The sequence below is a fragment of the Vanessa atalanta genome, chromosome 4 (genome assembly GCF_905147765.1).
Source record: "Vanessa atalanta chromosome 4, ilVanAtal1.2, whole genome shotgun sequence".
Classification (NCBI taxonomy): domain Eukaryota; kingdom Metazoa; phylum Arthropoda; class Insecta; order Lepidoptera; family Nymphalidae; genus Vanessa; species Vanessa atalanta.
The window spans coordinates 650795-666472 of record NC_061874.1 but is presented as its reverse complement, the minus strand read 5'-3'; the positions used below and the strand labels follow the sequence as shown (position 1 = coordinate 666472).

Sequence of the window (15678 nt, the reverse complement as noted above, 5' to 3'; positions counted from 1 at the left end):
CTGATTTCGAAAGTGTAACAGATCGCAAAGATTATTAAGGATTAACAGAGTAGTTACTTTGCAATGTGCATTGACCTACCTATATGTCTACTGACATATATATAAGTGTAGCATCTAACATCTAGGCGAGTAAAAACATTGACGTAGAATACATCAATACAAGTCAATTATTATAGTATTGAGTAAAAAAATTGTGTGTTCTTTAGTTCTAACGATGAACACAAAATAACGTATCATGTTATAAAAGTACATAATAATTTATGGACAGCTTTTTACTGAACCATTTTCTAGTACTTAGCTGTTTACAAAACAAAAGCTTGACGTACAAATGTTGCAGGGTGTATTAAAAACAGAGCTAGTTTTCGTTTTTGCTTGCTTATTATTTGAATATCAATTTCAATGATTTAATTATTATTTAACTATATTTACATTATCAAATAATAAGTAACTGTCTTCCTGTAGTTTTATTTTTTGGATTACAATGAAATTTTAAGTACAAGTGAAATACAAGTGAAAGTGATGTAACTTTTATTATTCATTCGATAAAACAAATTTAAATTTAATAAGATATTAACAAAGTTAAATAATACATCACAACTGTTTTTTTAATTCTGAGGTTGTCAATGACTTAATTTTATTAGTAGTGTCACGATGGAAATTGTATTTTATCTGCTTAAGTTAGTTAAACTAGGCGCTTAGCTTTTTATTTAATTAATTTTCAAGCTAACAACTGGTAAAATATATAGGTACATAACATTCATTGTACATTGAGGTTTTTCATAACAACGATTAAAGTTTGAAGTTAATTGTAACTTATGCGGTAAAGTTTATAGATAATAGATGACGTCTACTATAAATGTACACATGGGTAGAGGTTACACTATTATCTATGATCTTTGCTTCTTTTATTATAGCAACATTTTTTTGTAACAAATTTAAATTGTCATGTAAAACTAAGATTTTGAATAGTCAGATTAAAGAACTAAGACTTAATGTCACGTCAATCGTCATTTATAATAATTCAAAGTTGGATAATTTTATTCACTAAAAGTACATAAGACCTGAATTAAACAATTATATTTAAGTTGTGTTGTAAAATCAGTGTAATTTATAGTTTTATAAGGATTTTTTTGGGATCATCTAGGCCACAATTATGAGTATAATTAATCGCAGAAATGATTCTCGTGCGCCACTGGTTCAAGGTGATGAAGTACAAGATCCTTCAGTTTCATCCACATCCAATATCAAACCCAGAATACGGTCTATCAGAACAGATTGCATTGGTTTATATTTTCCTATCCCAAGTACCTATTTCCTGTCTTATACCTAATTTCCTTTATTCTAAACTTTTAGTTGTTTTTTCTTTGTCCCGTGTAAATTGTAGTAATTACATATTTACTTTACAGATATACAATCGACTGATAACTCGAAAAATAAGGGATTATCAACATCAAAGGCTCTTATTTTAGTTGTTATAATATTTGTCCTATCACTAACAGCTTTAGGTCTTTTGTATTCCCAATTTCCCAAATTAGAAGAGTGAGTATTTGATATTAAATTATATCCAAAATATTTCCACAATGTGAATTTAATATAAATAAAAATGTATATTTGGTAATTTTTAATTCTAGACATGAAAAACAACATATAAAGTTACCTTGGGATCTAGAAGATGCTAAACAGCTAGGTCTTGTATTAGACAGGTACAAGGAGAAGTATTTTTATGAAGTATTACTTGGAGTATTTTTAGTTTATATATTGTATCCTTTAATAGATGCTTATTTGAAGCTTACTAACATAAGAGGTGGCAAAGCATTCAGTGGATTGCTTTATAATAAAAACATTTTCAGTATCACAACAGAAATGAAATATTTGTAAGGATTTGGTAAATTTGTTAGCAGTTAAAAATCAAGATTAAATGATATATTTATTCGGTTTTTTTTGCTGTTCTACTTGAAATATTATATATAGGGAAGCAATAATGTACCTTGACTTGGTTATATCAGTTTGCAAACATTTGCAATTCCGGGTTCAATATTCCTGAGTATACTCTCAGGATTTTTATTTCCTTTTTATTTAGCTTTACTTTTAGTATGTTGCTGTTCAGCACTTGGAGCAAGTTTATGTTTCTTTCTATCAAATCTTTTGGGGAAAAAATTAGTTAGAAAATTCTTCCCAGAAAGAGCGGCACAATGGTCAAAGGCTGTGACAAAACACAAAAATAACTTGCTCAACTATATTATATTTTTGAGGGTGACTCCATTTTTACCAAATTGGTTTATTAATATGTCAGCACCAGTTATTGGTGTGCCTCTTGTGCCATTTGCTTTGGGGACGTTCATTGGTAAGTGATACAAGGAAGTAATTTTTGTGTAATTGTATTCTAGGAGAGTCATACATTTTTAATATTCTGTTGTAGGAGTGGCTCCTCCATCATTTGTAGCAATACAAGCTGGACAAACACTACATACATTGACGTCTACGAGTGATGCTTGGTCCTGGACTTCGATCACTATTCTCAGCATTTTTGCACTCATCTCTCTAGTACCTGTGTTACTTAAACAGAAGCTCAGAGAAAAGTTTGAATGAATTTATTTATATTTAGCTAATTTATACTAGAAAATTTTATATATAAGGTAAAATAAAAGGTGTTTCAGTGTAACATTCCAAGCCTGTGTTTATTTTAAAAATAATTAACAATATGAGCCAACATGTGCTATAAAGGTTTCATTGCCTCGTGTCAGTTGAACTGATGGTCTCCAATACCACCAGTTGTACCACACTGAAAAGAAGAATTGTAAAATGAATTATTCTAATTTATTAAATATGAAGTACTTCTTTATGTTAAACAGTCATAAATGATGTTCTAATTCAAATAAATTAAAATAATGGTAAGTCGATTCCTATATATCCATTTATATAAAAACATTTTATCCTCATAAACAAAATCTTAAAAAAATATTCCAGCATAATATACTCTATACATGTAAATTTATAATATATATTATATTACCATAACCATTTTCTTATAAATTCATTACACCTTTTTGCTCAATATTGTATAAATAAATATTTATTGCATACTTACATAGATATGATTTCTTTAATTCCATTTTGAAGGATTTACACTGATGTTTGCATTCTTCTGCTGGTTGTAAATTAATAATTCTTGTACCACTTAGAACGAGCAGAAAAGCAAAGCTACATTCTGTATCTGGTATGTGAAATGTATCATGTTTAGAATCGATTATGATAAATCTCTCAGTGCTTTGACCGAACTTTGGTACAATTTTTGGCCTTTCAATGATCTGGCGTAGTATCCTTGCAACGTTGAAGTTATTGAATTTCCTAAACAGAGAAAATAGTTGAAGCATAATATGCTAATAAGGAAAAATAAAATAAAATTTGCCCCTTACCAAATATAAAGATTTTCTTTTAATATATCCGAGTCAAAAATATCTTCAGGTGTTTCATAATACTTATTATTTGTAAGAACTTTGGAACTTTCCTTATTAAATATATTTTTATTTTTTAAATATAAGGTTTTCAATTTATTCACATCAATCTGAGGCTGATCAGTCTGAAATTACTCTATAGTTAATATCCTTATTTTTCACATGCTATGAAAAATATTTTTTATAAAAAAGCATAGTTTATAATTTATTGTACCTTATAAATAAAAGGGGCAGTCTGCTGTTTATTGATTGGTTGTGGATTGAAAACTTCACCTATGTTGTTTACTGTACTACAAGGCCAGCAATCCATGTCCACAACAGTGAAAAATGGATTCTGTATCAGACATGTTTCTTGGTATAAATCTGAAATGAACATAAACAATTAGCATACAAATTTCTGCAGAAAATCTAATGATAACACATTTTGATAACAATAATTTTCAAATTCAATATAACTTTTATTATAAGTGTGCATATAAATAATCTAAAAATATACTTTCGAATAAACTTACCAGTTACTGCAGGAAATAATGACAGGAATGGAATGGAAATTTTTCTTAATAACCTTAGTCCTGGGTAAATATATTCTTGTATGTTGCATATTATGTAACTATATATAGACTTAAAGTTGTATATGGCAAATAATATTATTATAACAAATATTATAAGAAATTTGTACTTTTTAAAAAAACTTTGGCGTCGGTTTAATTGTAAGTTTTCATCTAAATCATTTAGACTATCAAAATACATTTTTCGAAATTCATCATCATTTATGCCTATATCAGCACTCTCCTTTTTAAGTCTCTTTATAGACTCAGAATATTCTTGCAATAATTCTTTATTTGTCATTTTGATACAATTTAAAAATATATAACAGAATTTATGTTTTAATTTTCTTTCTTAACACATTCTTCGGTGTAATAATTTTGCAATTCGTAGGTAATATTAACATTATATTACTTATTATTAATCACATTAGAATTGTAAACATTGTTATTATGCATTTATGATAACATTCAATACAAGTTGTGATTGACTTATGTATTTTTTAATTTTTTGTCATGTCATCTGTCAATGTCATTAATATTATCTCGACACTCGACATTTCGGTTCATTTTACGATATTATCGTTTTAAAAATTAAATATGATTAAGTTAATTGGAATATTAAAACTTATCTATTTAAATTACTTCTTAATTATATAGGATATCCTTGCATATAATAAAACCTTTTTATCGTTATTAAAGTTTTTTACTTATGATTTTTGAAAATAAGCTTTTGTGGAATAGATATATTAATTTTTAGGAATTTAAATATAGAGTTTACTCTTACCCCAGCTACTAGCTAGATTTAAAATATAACACTCTTGATTAGTTAAACAAATGATGAATTTTGAAAGAGAAATTCCAAGTTTTTAAAATAAAATTAAAAATCTTAGCCAAACAAAAATATTATGATTTGAAATAGCCCGTAATGTAGAATGGCTTGGGTAAAGACTGTGCCCCTGTCCACTGCGAGTAGTCGAGTAAACTCAACTACTTCCAACTTCTACTGAAGGCGCATTCATTACATATTAAAAACAAAATCGCTTACCGCTGTCTGTCCCTGTGTATGCTTAGATCTTTAAAATTAGACAACGGATTTAGATGCGGTTTTTTTAATAGATAGATTAATTCCAGAGGAAGGTTTTATACGTATAATACATGCTCAATATAGTAGAGAAACACTGATAATTTTAGAGGTTTCTAAAATGATGTAAATAAACACATTAAGTGATGCTTAAGTGCTGGCTGAACCCTACGAGATAGAACAAAATAATGTACTACAGTACTGTACACCTTAAAAAAGATCTTCAAAAAAGTCTAAGATATGTTTATCTCTTAGGGATAACCCACAATAACCATTTTTTATTCTTTACTTTTTACGAGAAATAATGGCTTATTTTCGAAGCGATATTAAGCAATACAGCATTGATCCTTATCTAATTAAGGACTTTAAATACATTGTGCATTTAATATAGATCATATTGTCCATTAGACATAGCGGTTTGTATTGTTTAATGTCTGAAAAACTCTGAACGTTGTAAGACATTCTGTAGTATATTTAGTATCAGCATTCAGCATTGCACCCGTGCAAAGCCGGGGTGGGTCGCTAGTATAGTATAATTTCGCAAGCCAGCCATACATAATAGAGCCACGAGGTTCATAGTAAGACTCTTCTAATGAAGTCTTAAGCTCCTCCTTATATTAAACTATCAATTGCGTGTCTTTTAATTTCAAACTATCTACATACCAAATATAATCTAAATTAGTTCAGGGGTTCAAGCGTGAATAGGTAACAGACAAGAGTTACTTACTAATTTATTATATTAGTGTAGAAGCTGCGGTTCTATTTTAGTAACTTATTTTTGTGGTAAGAATAACGGTAAAAATGATTACTTTTTAGTATCTCTAAGCTATAATTATTTAAATAATTTTAAACATAGTTAAATTAACACAATGCTAAAGCAGAACCGACGCCACCATTTCAACATATGTACATTTAATAACAAAGAAAATAATCTTTCAAAATATATATTTTATAACTCTAATCTGGAGCGGAAGTTGATTCTTATTCGGAGATTTTAAGGATTCATCTAGATCAAAGATTTAAAAAACTTAAAGCATCAGTTATAACATAGATACACAATTTTGGCTATTAATGTAACTGAATCAACAGTAGGCTGTAATTTTGGAAGAGAGTTACCACATACATACTCGTGCTACTAGTATCTGTATAAGAAACACTACTAAGTCCTAATTACTTAGTATCTAAATTTGTCCCAATTACTTAGTTTTTTGTTTCAGAAAAGACCATCCTAGAGCACAGCCTTAAGACATCTATACATAAACGCGACATCAGAGTCGCCGAGGCTGTACTCACTCTGATCGAGCACGGAGCAGGGCCCGCTGGATTGCAGTAATTAGGATTAAAAAAACTACTATATACAGTTTTTTATAAATTATATATTACCATATATAATTTAAAATTGAAAAAAAAAAAATGTCAGTGTGGGCCACGTCTTCCAAGAAGACGACAAGCTCGAAGTCCAGCGAAGATCTGCTGATGTTTAGTAAAAATATAAAATAACGCCACAATTTATAAAAATAAAATGTAAAAAAAGGCACGGGCAACTGTGAGCCCGTGGATGTTGTAAATTAAATTAAAAAAAAGTATCTAAATTTACTAAATCTAAGAATATGTCGAAAAGATTACTAATATTTTTATTACGAAATGTTCAAAACGATTGAAACTATAAATACACACTTAAAGCAATCAACGGATTCGTTCCGTGTGACGTAGGTATATTATATAAAATACAATAAAGATTAATTAATGCAGCGTTAAAATAAGATTTGTGATGATAAACGTATTATTCATATTTTTTAATTTTATATTTTATTATTTATATATTCCCAGTTCTGTAATGAATTCTCTAGGCTAATAGCACTTAAAATAACCACGAAATAATAACTCGATAAGATAAGACAAAGTAGCCGTGTTCGGGTCCGCCGATAGATAACACTGTCAATGCAAGTATAGAGTCGTCAATACGACGTCATGCTCGTTCAAAGACGTATAGATTGATATTTTTCTAAGATAAAATCTTTTGTTATGAAAATGATACGCCTATAGTGAAGTGCCTATACATGACAGTGCTTAAAATGTTTGTAAAATGTTAAAAGGATACTAAATGGAGTTTAATGAGCGAGCCACTAGCGCGAGTTGGCGCTGGCCACTTCTTGTAGCGGTTACGGTGTTAAACGTATGTATTGTTCTATAGACTAATAGATTAATTTAAATCGGACAGTTGTCTTCAATGGGCGTTAAATTCGAGGAAGTCAACTGTCATATAAGCCATTGGCATACGGATGTAGCAGAAAATCTTCATCCAATAACTCGTACGCAAGAATAAAATAAATCTATTTTGGAATATTTATAAAGATTTACAATGTTTTTAAAGGATAAAAATTGATAAATGATTATAATAAATCATCCTTTAATTAAACATTAAATCAATTGGTAAACATATTGTCTTATGAGAGTAATAAGCGTTGTACAGACTAATAATTATTACTATAAAAAATAATCAACTTTATTCAGCGTCAGTACTAGTACCTACATAGTATTATATGATAAAGATTAATGACAAAGAAGTTCTGCATGTATAAGATTGTAGGAATATGCTAATGTATATTATAAATTGGTATATATAATGCATATTATATTATTACGTGGGTAATTAAATTACCTTCAAATTACGTTTAATAAATACTTTTTCGTATAATACTTTTTTGACATTGTATGTCTTAGATTAAAAAAAAGTTAATGTTTCATATGGCACGTAATTACTTCACCTAAGAAGATTATTTTAAAATCATAATCGTTTTCCTTTCTCTATCTGAGAGAGAGAGAGAGAGAGAGAGAGAGAGGTATAGACAGAATTAATTAATGAAGACAATACTAATTTATATTATAAATTTCCAACATTGATATTACAAATAAAAGCAATCGCTATTCGTAGGAGCGAAAAAAGGATTGCTTAATCTTTCCACAATGTGAGTCATGATTATACAATTTAAATAAATATTTTTTCTCTTTTTTTATTGATATAATATTTAAATACCTAGCTGTACATATATTTACATATATTATCCGATATATGATAATATGAACGTTTCATACATTGCATATCTCTAGGTAATGTTTGTTTCAATAACTTTATGTCTTGTGTTTGTGTTTAATAAGCAATCATTAGACATTAGATTGCATTTTCTTTGCTTTCATCTTATCAGAGCGGCCGTGGTGTCATAACGTTAGGGTTAGCTATCGGGACAAATGTTGTAAACAAGCTGATATACAGGTGACAGAAACACGTGTTCTTGTATATTAAAATAAACAGTTATTGTTAAACACAATCAGTTAAAACAGTACCCGTAGCCATTGAAATAAGTTTACTTAGATACGAATAGTTATATATTTGTATTCGTTGTATATTCCATTGAATGTTTTCCTTATATTCAGGGTCAGATTTAGTAACTAATATTTACTAGTAATTATTTATACAAAGAGTAAATCAATTATTGATTACAGACAAAATGTTCAAATTAATTTATAAGATAATAATTAGGGCCTCCACCCCTCTGTTGCGCCAGAGCTTCCAATCCTTTGTAGCCCCAGGGCCTCAAGACACTAAAATCTGCCTCGCTTATAATTAAAACGGTTAAAATCGGTCCATACGGGACTCATTTTAAAAATGTCCTATTTATATTGATGACTTATCTGTTAGCTATCAAATATAAATTATGTTGATGACATATTGTTTTTTAAATTAGATGATATACTTATGACGTAAATGATATATGACGATGCGTATTATGTTCTGATTGAAAGACTATCTTCTCTGGCTTACAGCTACTAAATATTAAGGAGCAAGTAGGTAATTAAAATAAAATATGGTTTTTACAACTAATGATATACATACTTATGACGTAAATGATATATGACGTTGTGAGTAATGCTCTGATTGAAGGAGTATCTACAATGGTTTTCAACTAAGAAGCAAGTAAATACAATAGATTTACTATTAAATAGTAAAAAAAATAACCGCGGTGAGTTTATTTAGCCGGGTCTTCGTTTATGATGGTAAAGCATTTGCCATTTGTCTATGAGTGACTGGTATAATCTTTATTTAAAAAATTTATCTGTGACTAGAATGATTGAATACGCAATTATTTTCAACTTTCCTAAGTACGTAGGATATTACGAATGATAATTAAGTGTTAGTAGTTAATATTATAGTATTATTATTTACGTAAAGAATCACGTGCTTAAATTGATAAATATATAAATTTCTCACGTATCTGTATATTACTACGTGGGAACGTAAAAAGATATGATTTTTATTATCACAATAAATAAAAAAGATACCAAGCATACATTATATAACTGCGGAGAGTTCTACATTTTTTGAATATCTTCTAAAAAATATTTATATTAAAAAAAAAACGGGTAAAAATCGGGTAACTGTCACTGATGGGAGGAAATGTAAGAACAATTAAAATCCGTACATATGTAAGAATATATATATTTTTATTAATTGTAATTTCAAAACAAACGTGCTGTTCGTGACGTTGCTATATCATGTTGTTTATAATTTCACATAAAATTAAATTATTTAAATGTGATTGTATTTTATTGCCAGGCAGTAAAGCAGTTTATCATTTATATACGTCATCGTTAAAACTATTTTGCCTTCAAATATTATTGCTAATGAATAAATGTAAATGAAAAAAAACATAAGAAGAAAGAATTTTAATATGAAAGTATTTGTACCTACAATTTTTTTACTTAAAAATAGCGTATTATGGTAACTGAGTTTATTTTATATAATAGTTTCATCTTCTTTTCAGAAATCGTATCCTCCTTTTTATTATCCTCTTTTGAGAATTGTGCTGTAGTATTTTATTATCTTGTATCTCATTCTTAAAGGCATCTTCCAACTAATCTTGAATACAGATACAAACGTGATAAATTTTATTTATTTTTAAATTACAACGAAATTATAGCGATTACTTTTATTCTACGTGAAATATATCTATTCTAATTATTATCACTAGCAAGTTATTGTCTTGTTTAAAGTACTAATTACACTAAATAGATTTATATCATATATACTACTAGCGATCTACCCCGGCTTCGCAAGGGCATTTATCAATATAGAAAACTATATGATATAAATATATTTTATACCCTCTAGAACTCAGGAGTAATAAAGCTTTCCAACACTTAACAAAGTTTTACACTTTAATACAAACAAACAAATATTATATCTTTTTAATAATAAGTATAGATATGTATGTAACCAGGTACAAGGTATTAGTACATACTAATTATTATCCTGTCCTCCGGTACAGACCTAATCAAAGACAATGAGACTTAGACATAAACAATTTATCTACTTTGTACGATTTGTTTATGTCCATTAAATTATTATGAACTATTTATATTTCCCTAACTTTGAATACCTATGTATTTCACGTATACAACAATAACTCATAGATATTTACTATATGAAAAATTTTATATTCTTTCAGATCTGCTTGCCAAGTTTGGTGCTTTCTTACGGTGTGTTTTGGATACACTTGGCGAATTACGAAGTTCCTTTATGGCTTGGTCTTGCTGCTCCATCAATCTTCATCCTAATTTATGGGTTAACACGTAAGATATCAAAGTACTATAAACATATGTTTATGTATACAATATTGAAAGACAGGCGGCTATGTCAGTGAGCTAAAATGAGCGAACCCGAGAGGCGAAAATAAAACGTTCAATTACTTAAACTATTCATTTATTAAGAAAAAAAGAAGTGAATAAATTACATTTATCCTATCAACTAATTAGCCTAGTGTCTACTGCTCGAAGCGTGAGCCAGAAGTCTCCTTCGTACCTACTCGGTACTCGGTCTTGATGTTTCAACTCGTACGATTCCCACGTTATGTGTTACCAAGAATTCACGGCGATCGCTTTGGTGGTCTTTGTGTTATATTCCACAGAATGCTCGAGTAAGGTATTACGAGAATTCTTGAATGTGGAATGTCGATAGGAAATATATTGCGAAAAGTATAGATCGCTGAGTTATCAATACTTTAGTCCAGAGCATCTATAACAAGTGTACACCGTCCCTAGAACATGACACAGTAAGGTTCCTTATATAGTATTTGTACCATCAGGAACGAAGGTGTTATCCCTCATACCTATGATTATAATGGTACACTCGCTCTTCAAACCGGTCAGACAGAATTGTACAAATGTATGCTACAAATAAATTATTAATAGCATTATCTAAATTAAATTTCGATTAAACATCCGGAAAGATATAAATGACATAGGTGTTTTAATAACAATAATTGCATATAGATAGGTATTTTACGTTTAACATAATAACGGTTATTTTTGGTTATTCCAGAATGCTGGTTCAGAGAGGCAGCGGACTCATGGGGCGGGTCAATAGGGTACCGGGTTATGGCTTCAATTGGACTTGGGCTCGTGATGCTTGGGTTAATTATTTGTGCCTTCATTCCTTATCATATACAACCATTCGTGTATGGTATATTCGGTGGTAAGTAAATCATTTTAAAATGCTATTGATTGTCAGTTATTTCTTATTAATTATTATTTGATTTTAGGTGTAGGTTCATCGCTAATATCGGCGCAAGTTGATGCAGTTCTCTTCGAAACATATGATTCACGTCTGGGATTCATACGAGGGTTGTGTTATACGGGGCAGGCTGTTGGTCAATCCACTTTCCCGCATATTTTATACGTGCTCATAGAAAAATACGGCTACCACTTCTCGTACATAGTATTGGCAGGTATTATGTTGCAAACATTGCCAGCGATAATGTTACTGAAAATAGACGAGACTAGAAAATCTAGCTACTTATCTAGGTACAAGGAATTGTCGCAAACGTTTATGGTTTTTAAAAACGATTCTATGGACAATTTCTATGGTACTGAACTAAAACTTCACGATTTAAGTAAAAAATGTTGGAATAATCCCTCGAATGATAATCTACACAGACTAGACGAATTGGATTACGATGACGGTAGTATTATTGAAACGATAACGCCCCCTCCTAGTCCGGAAGAAAAGAGAAGGAACATATTTGGAGTTGAAATTTTACCAGAAATACCAGAGGAAAGTGAAGAGAGTGAAGATGAGCAAAGTGTGACAAGTATAAATAATAATAATAAGAAACGCCTCAGTGTCGCTATAAAAAGGTTAAGCACGTTAGGCGACAATCTTGATGGATGTATTATAAATCAATTAAGGAAAGATTCTCAATGCAATAGCGATATAAATGACAAAGATTATTCGGAAGTCGAAGTTACCTATGAAACTATAGCCCCCGTTACTGATATTCACACAGAGAAAATTCTGAACTCATTTAGCTTTCGATGTCAATCCGCTTATGTCAATATGAGGAGGAAATTATGGATGCCATCATATAGAATTTATAGGATAAGACGAAGGCTTTTGTACCTGATGTACAATATTAATGACACATTTGTGAAACCTTTAACGAGGTCCCTCTCTTGCCTAAAATTCTACCCGGCTTTATTATTAAGTTTCACTAAATTGACTCTAACAGGAATTGGGATTGTGTTATTGCCAATGATTGGCTTGCAGTTGCGACCTAGAATAGCGGTGTTGGAAAATAACTTTTTAATGTCCTTACATGGTTTCACTTGGGTGTGTTTCCTTATGTGCACGCCATGGCTGGCACAAACTCCGAAGAGAAACTTTAAGTACGTTGCAGTCTGTGGTCTCATCATAACAACTTGTGCGTGCTTTGGTATGTAATAATTTTTTTAAATACAAGCATTAACAATGGGCGGCGTTGGACCATTTTCTAGTTTTACTTATCTATTACAAATAAAATAGAGTACCTACATTAATATTAATATAGGTTAATCAAACATTAGTTATTAAAAAGACACTATCTAAATTGTTTAGCATTCGTTTACTTTTAAATCATATTGTCGGTGTTCTAGTTACTCATTTAGTGTTTGTTTAGTGTGACTCTCCTTGATAGATTATCTTATATTGTTTTTTTAGTGTTGGCAGAAGCCAGAAACCATGACTCGTTCGCTATCGGCTGTGTAGCGGCCGGCTTCGGATATGGAGCTGTGACTTCATGCTGGGAAACAGCCGCTCAAGATTTCGTCGGAGCACGCAAATGGCCGAAAATTCACAGCACATTAGAAACCCTATCAGCGATCCTCCAGGCTTTGTTTGTTGTGGGATTGTTAGTTGTACTGCGGCAAGAAAGTGGTCTCCAATTTTCAATGTTAATTTTAGGTGTAATACTGGCTGTTTGTACATTTATTTGGTCTATAATCGCAATTGTGTCAATATATAAGAGCAAAGTTCGATCATTTAGTTTTAAAAGAAAACGTGGTTTAACTTAAGTGATAACTAATTATTTCAAATATTTTTACTTAATTTTGAATCTATTTAGTCAATGTTAGCGTTGATCTAGTTAGTCCATGTATAAATTTAGGTATAAGCAGATTTTCCTTTGGAAAATTATACAATTAATTAGAATTAATTAGTTAAACGCGTACCATGATATTGTACATATAATGTAAGTACCTACTTGGTTAAAATATAGACAATTATGAATGACATTATTTATTAATATTATTTATAATTAATTAACTTAAAAATATATTTTTACATTCGAATTTGTGTCTCATTCCTTCCAATGTTATTTGATAAATAGATAAATTATTAAGTTCTCTTTTGTAAGTTACTTTAGAATGGAAAATCTACGGTGCATTGGGTGCACAGAGGCTCCACGCGCTTGGGCGCACTCCGCCGATTACGGCTTAGTCTTGAATCATTGGTGAGGCGCTTCAGAAGCTCTCTTATAAATCTTTTCAGAAGGGGACGGGATATCACCAAAAAATTGTTTGCACCCGGGCACTTTATATGCTTTTTTTATGAAATAGATTGACGTATGAGCAAATTATGTTAACCTTATGGTAAGTAGTCACTACCGCCCATAGACAATGTAATAAATATTAACCATTCTTTACATCACTAATGCGTCACTAGCTCACTCAATCTAGGTTAGAGTACTACCGTTTGTCTGTAGAATATTTGACAGACGGGCTTGCACAAAACCCAACCACCAAGTAAGACGGTACTATGAAATAGTTTTAAAAATTCCATATAGGGTAGAGCTTTTTGCCCAGCCTTTCTCTCCTTAGTGGAACATATACATTTATAATAAGAAGCATTAATACATTTATAATAAGAATTTGGCGGCAGAATAACAGACGATGGTTTAGGGATATATAACTCTACATAGATCTGCGCTCACAATTTAAACAAGCAGTCCCTCCGTCCTATAGTTTTATGTCGACTAGTGACTTCCCATTGGTCTAAAACCTTCTAAATTTGAGCGAAACATATGACTTACCTATTCAAAACATTATTTTTTTACTGTTATTTTCATTTTTTTTTGCTGAACGTACACGAAGTACACTTGCACGTACACTTGCACGAAGCCCTATCACCAAGTAGGTATATGTGTATGGTACCTTTAATATAATGTTGATTATAAATTTTTTAATACTTATAAAATTAATCTCATTTTGATAATTTATTTCAAATCTACATATACTAAAATATATACATTCCTGATGATTGTCTATAAATCGAGATTATTTTTTTCTAATAATTTTAATTGTACAACCCGTTTAACGGTTACGATACATTCCCGAGTCTATTCACAGTATGAAAGTAATTAGCATTATACGTGATAATAGTTTTTTTTAAACTATCGTTCTGCCTCTGCCTGCCTCTTTTGTTCAATATGTTTATTATCTAAAAGATGAAAATTACTTTATATCGTTTTTCAAAGTCACACAAAATTAAGAATTAGCGAGAGATACATATTTAGTAGAGTAAAACTAATTTAGTTTAACCGAGAGATTGTGTAAAACATATTTGCCGTAGACTCATTTCTGTAGAGAAGTTGTTTGTTTGTTTAATCTGATTACTATGTAACTAAATATTTATTTACGGTGATGTAAGTAATTGAGTTATTGAGGTAAAATCCACACGGGCGTAAATATTTGTTCATTTCGAAATAAGCTTAGATTCGTTTTGTAATCTTGATAATGAAAAGGAAATTTTAAGATAACACATTTAATTGAAAAAACAAAATTTTCATACCACGATATTTTTTAAAACGCAGTAACATTATTTTTCACAAAAATGATATATCCTTAAACAATATTAGTTAAAATTTTATGTAATAGTAAGTCGTTTCGATTCTTATGTTAAATATGTATTATAGGTATAATAATATTTAGTTAGTGATAAGTATCAATGGGCAGCGGCGGCCTTAGGGGGTGACGAACGGGGCAATCGCCCGGGGCTTCGCTCTTGCAGGGGCCGCTAGCATAAATCCAAGCAAAATTGAAATAGATTTTATATTTAAAACTTTTGTTTTTGATTCCTAATTATTTATTAAGGTTATAAAATAACAGTAAATTAAAATAAATTTAGTTAACTAATTCATTAATTCAGAACATAATATATCGCGCCTCGAAACACTTGAAGATCGGTTTTTGAATCGCATAGTACTCGGTCCATGCTTTATTAAAC

At 30.2% G+C, this 15678-nt stretch overlaps 3 protein-coding genes across 3 annotated transcripts; 2 read left to right on the top strand and 1 right to left on the bottom strand.

Moving 5' to 3' along the window:
* The first annotated feature begins 964 nt into the window (after window positions 1-964).
* On the top strand, window positions 965-2670 carry LOC125077910 (transmembrane protein 41 homolog). Its single transcript, XM_047690024.1, has 5 exons — window positions 965-1202; window positions 1407-1539; window positions 1632-1760; window positions 2007-2344; window positions 2420-2670. The coding sequence occupies exons 1-5, from the start codon at window positions 1154-1156 to the stop codon at window positions 2587-2589; spliced, it is 819 nt and encodes a 272-aa protein (XP_047545980.1). The 5' UTR covers window positions 965-1153; the 3' UTR covers window positions 2590-2670.
* Window positions 2660-4468, bottom strand: LOC125077909. The gene is made up of 5 exons (XM_047690023.1): window positions 3968-4468; window positions 3670-3818; window positions 3417-3580; window positions 3089-3348; window positions 2660-2782 (listed from the first exon to the last, which is right to left on the bottom strand). Exons 1-5 carry the CDS (start codon window positions 4302-4304, stop codon window positions 2694-2696), a joined length of 999 nt encoding a protein of 332 aa, XP_047545979.1. The 5' UTR covers window positions 4305-4468; the 3' UTR covers window positions 2660-2693.
* Window positions 4469-6908: 2440 nt separating this feature from the next.
* Window positions 6909-13675, top strand: LOC125077898. The gene is made up of 5 exons (XM_047690011.1): window positions 6909-7260; window positions 10592-10715; window positions 11464-11616; window positions 11684-12853; window positions 13117-13675. The coding sequence occupies exons 1-5, from the start codon at window positions 7189-7191 to the stop codon at window positions 13467-13469; spliced, it is 1872 nt and encodes a 623-aa protein (XP_047545967.1). The 5' UTR covers window positions 6909-7188; the 3' UTR covers window positions 13470-13675.
* Window positions 13676-15678: the final 2003 nt, after the last annotated feature.

What these genes read in the sequence shown, in the direction of transcription:
- LOC125077910 (XM_047690024.1), top strand. Translation starts at nt 1,154, where the DNA reads ATGAGTATAATTAATCGCAGAAATGATTCTCGTGCGCCACTGGTTCAA. An exon ending in TCGTGCGCCACTGGTTCAAG is followed by an intron (nt 1,203 to 1,406) that starts GTGATGAAGTAC and finishes TTTACTTTACAG; the next exon opens with ATATACAATCGACTGATAAC. An exon ending in CAATTTCCCAAATTAGAAGA is followed by an intron (nt 1,540 to 1,631) that starts GTGAGTATTTGA and finishes TTTTAATTCTAG; the next exon opens with ACATGAAAAACAACATATAA.
- LOC125077909 (XM_047690023.1), bottom strand. Translation starts at nt 4,304, where the DNA reads ATGACAAATAAAGAATTATTGCAAGAATATTCTGAGTCTATAAAGAGA. An exon ending in CTGCCCCTTTTATTTATAAG is followed by an intron (nt 3,581 to 3,669) that starts GTACAATAAATT and finishes GAGTAATTTCAG; the next exon opens with ACTGATCAGCCTCAGATTGA. An exon ending in ATTAAAGAAATCATATCTAT is followed by an intron (nt 2,783 to 3,088) that starts GTAAGTATGCAA and finishes TCTTCTTTTCAG; the next exon opens with TGTGGTACAACTGGTGGTAT.
- LOC125077898 (XM_047690011.1), top strand. Translation starts at nt 7,189, where the DNA reads ATGGAGTTTAATGAGCGAGCCACTAGCGCGAGTTGGCGCTGGCCACTT. An exon ending in CCTAATTTATGGGTTAACAC is followed by an intron (nt 10,716 to 11,463) that starts GTAAGATATCAA and finishes TGGTTATTCCAG; the next exon opens with AATGCTGGTTCAGAGAGGCA. An exon ending in AACAACTTGTGCGTGCTTTG is followed by an intron (nt 12,854 to 13,116) that starts GTATGTAATAAT and finishes TTGTTTTTTTAG; the next exon opens with TGTTGGCAGAAGCCAGAAAC.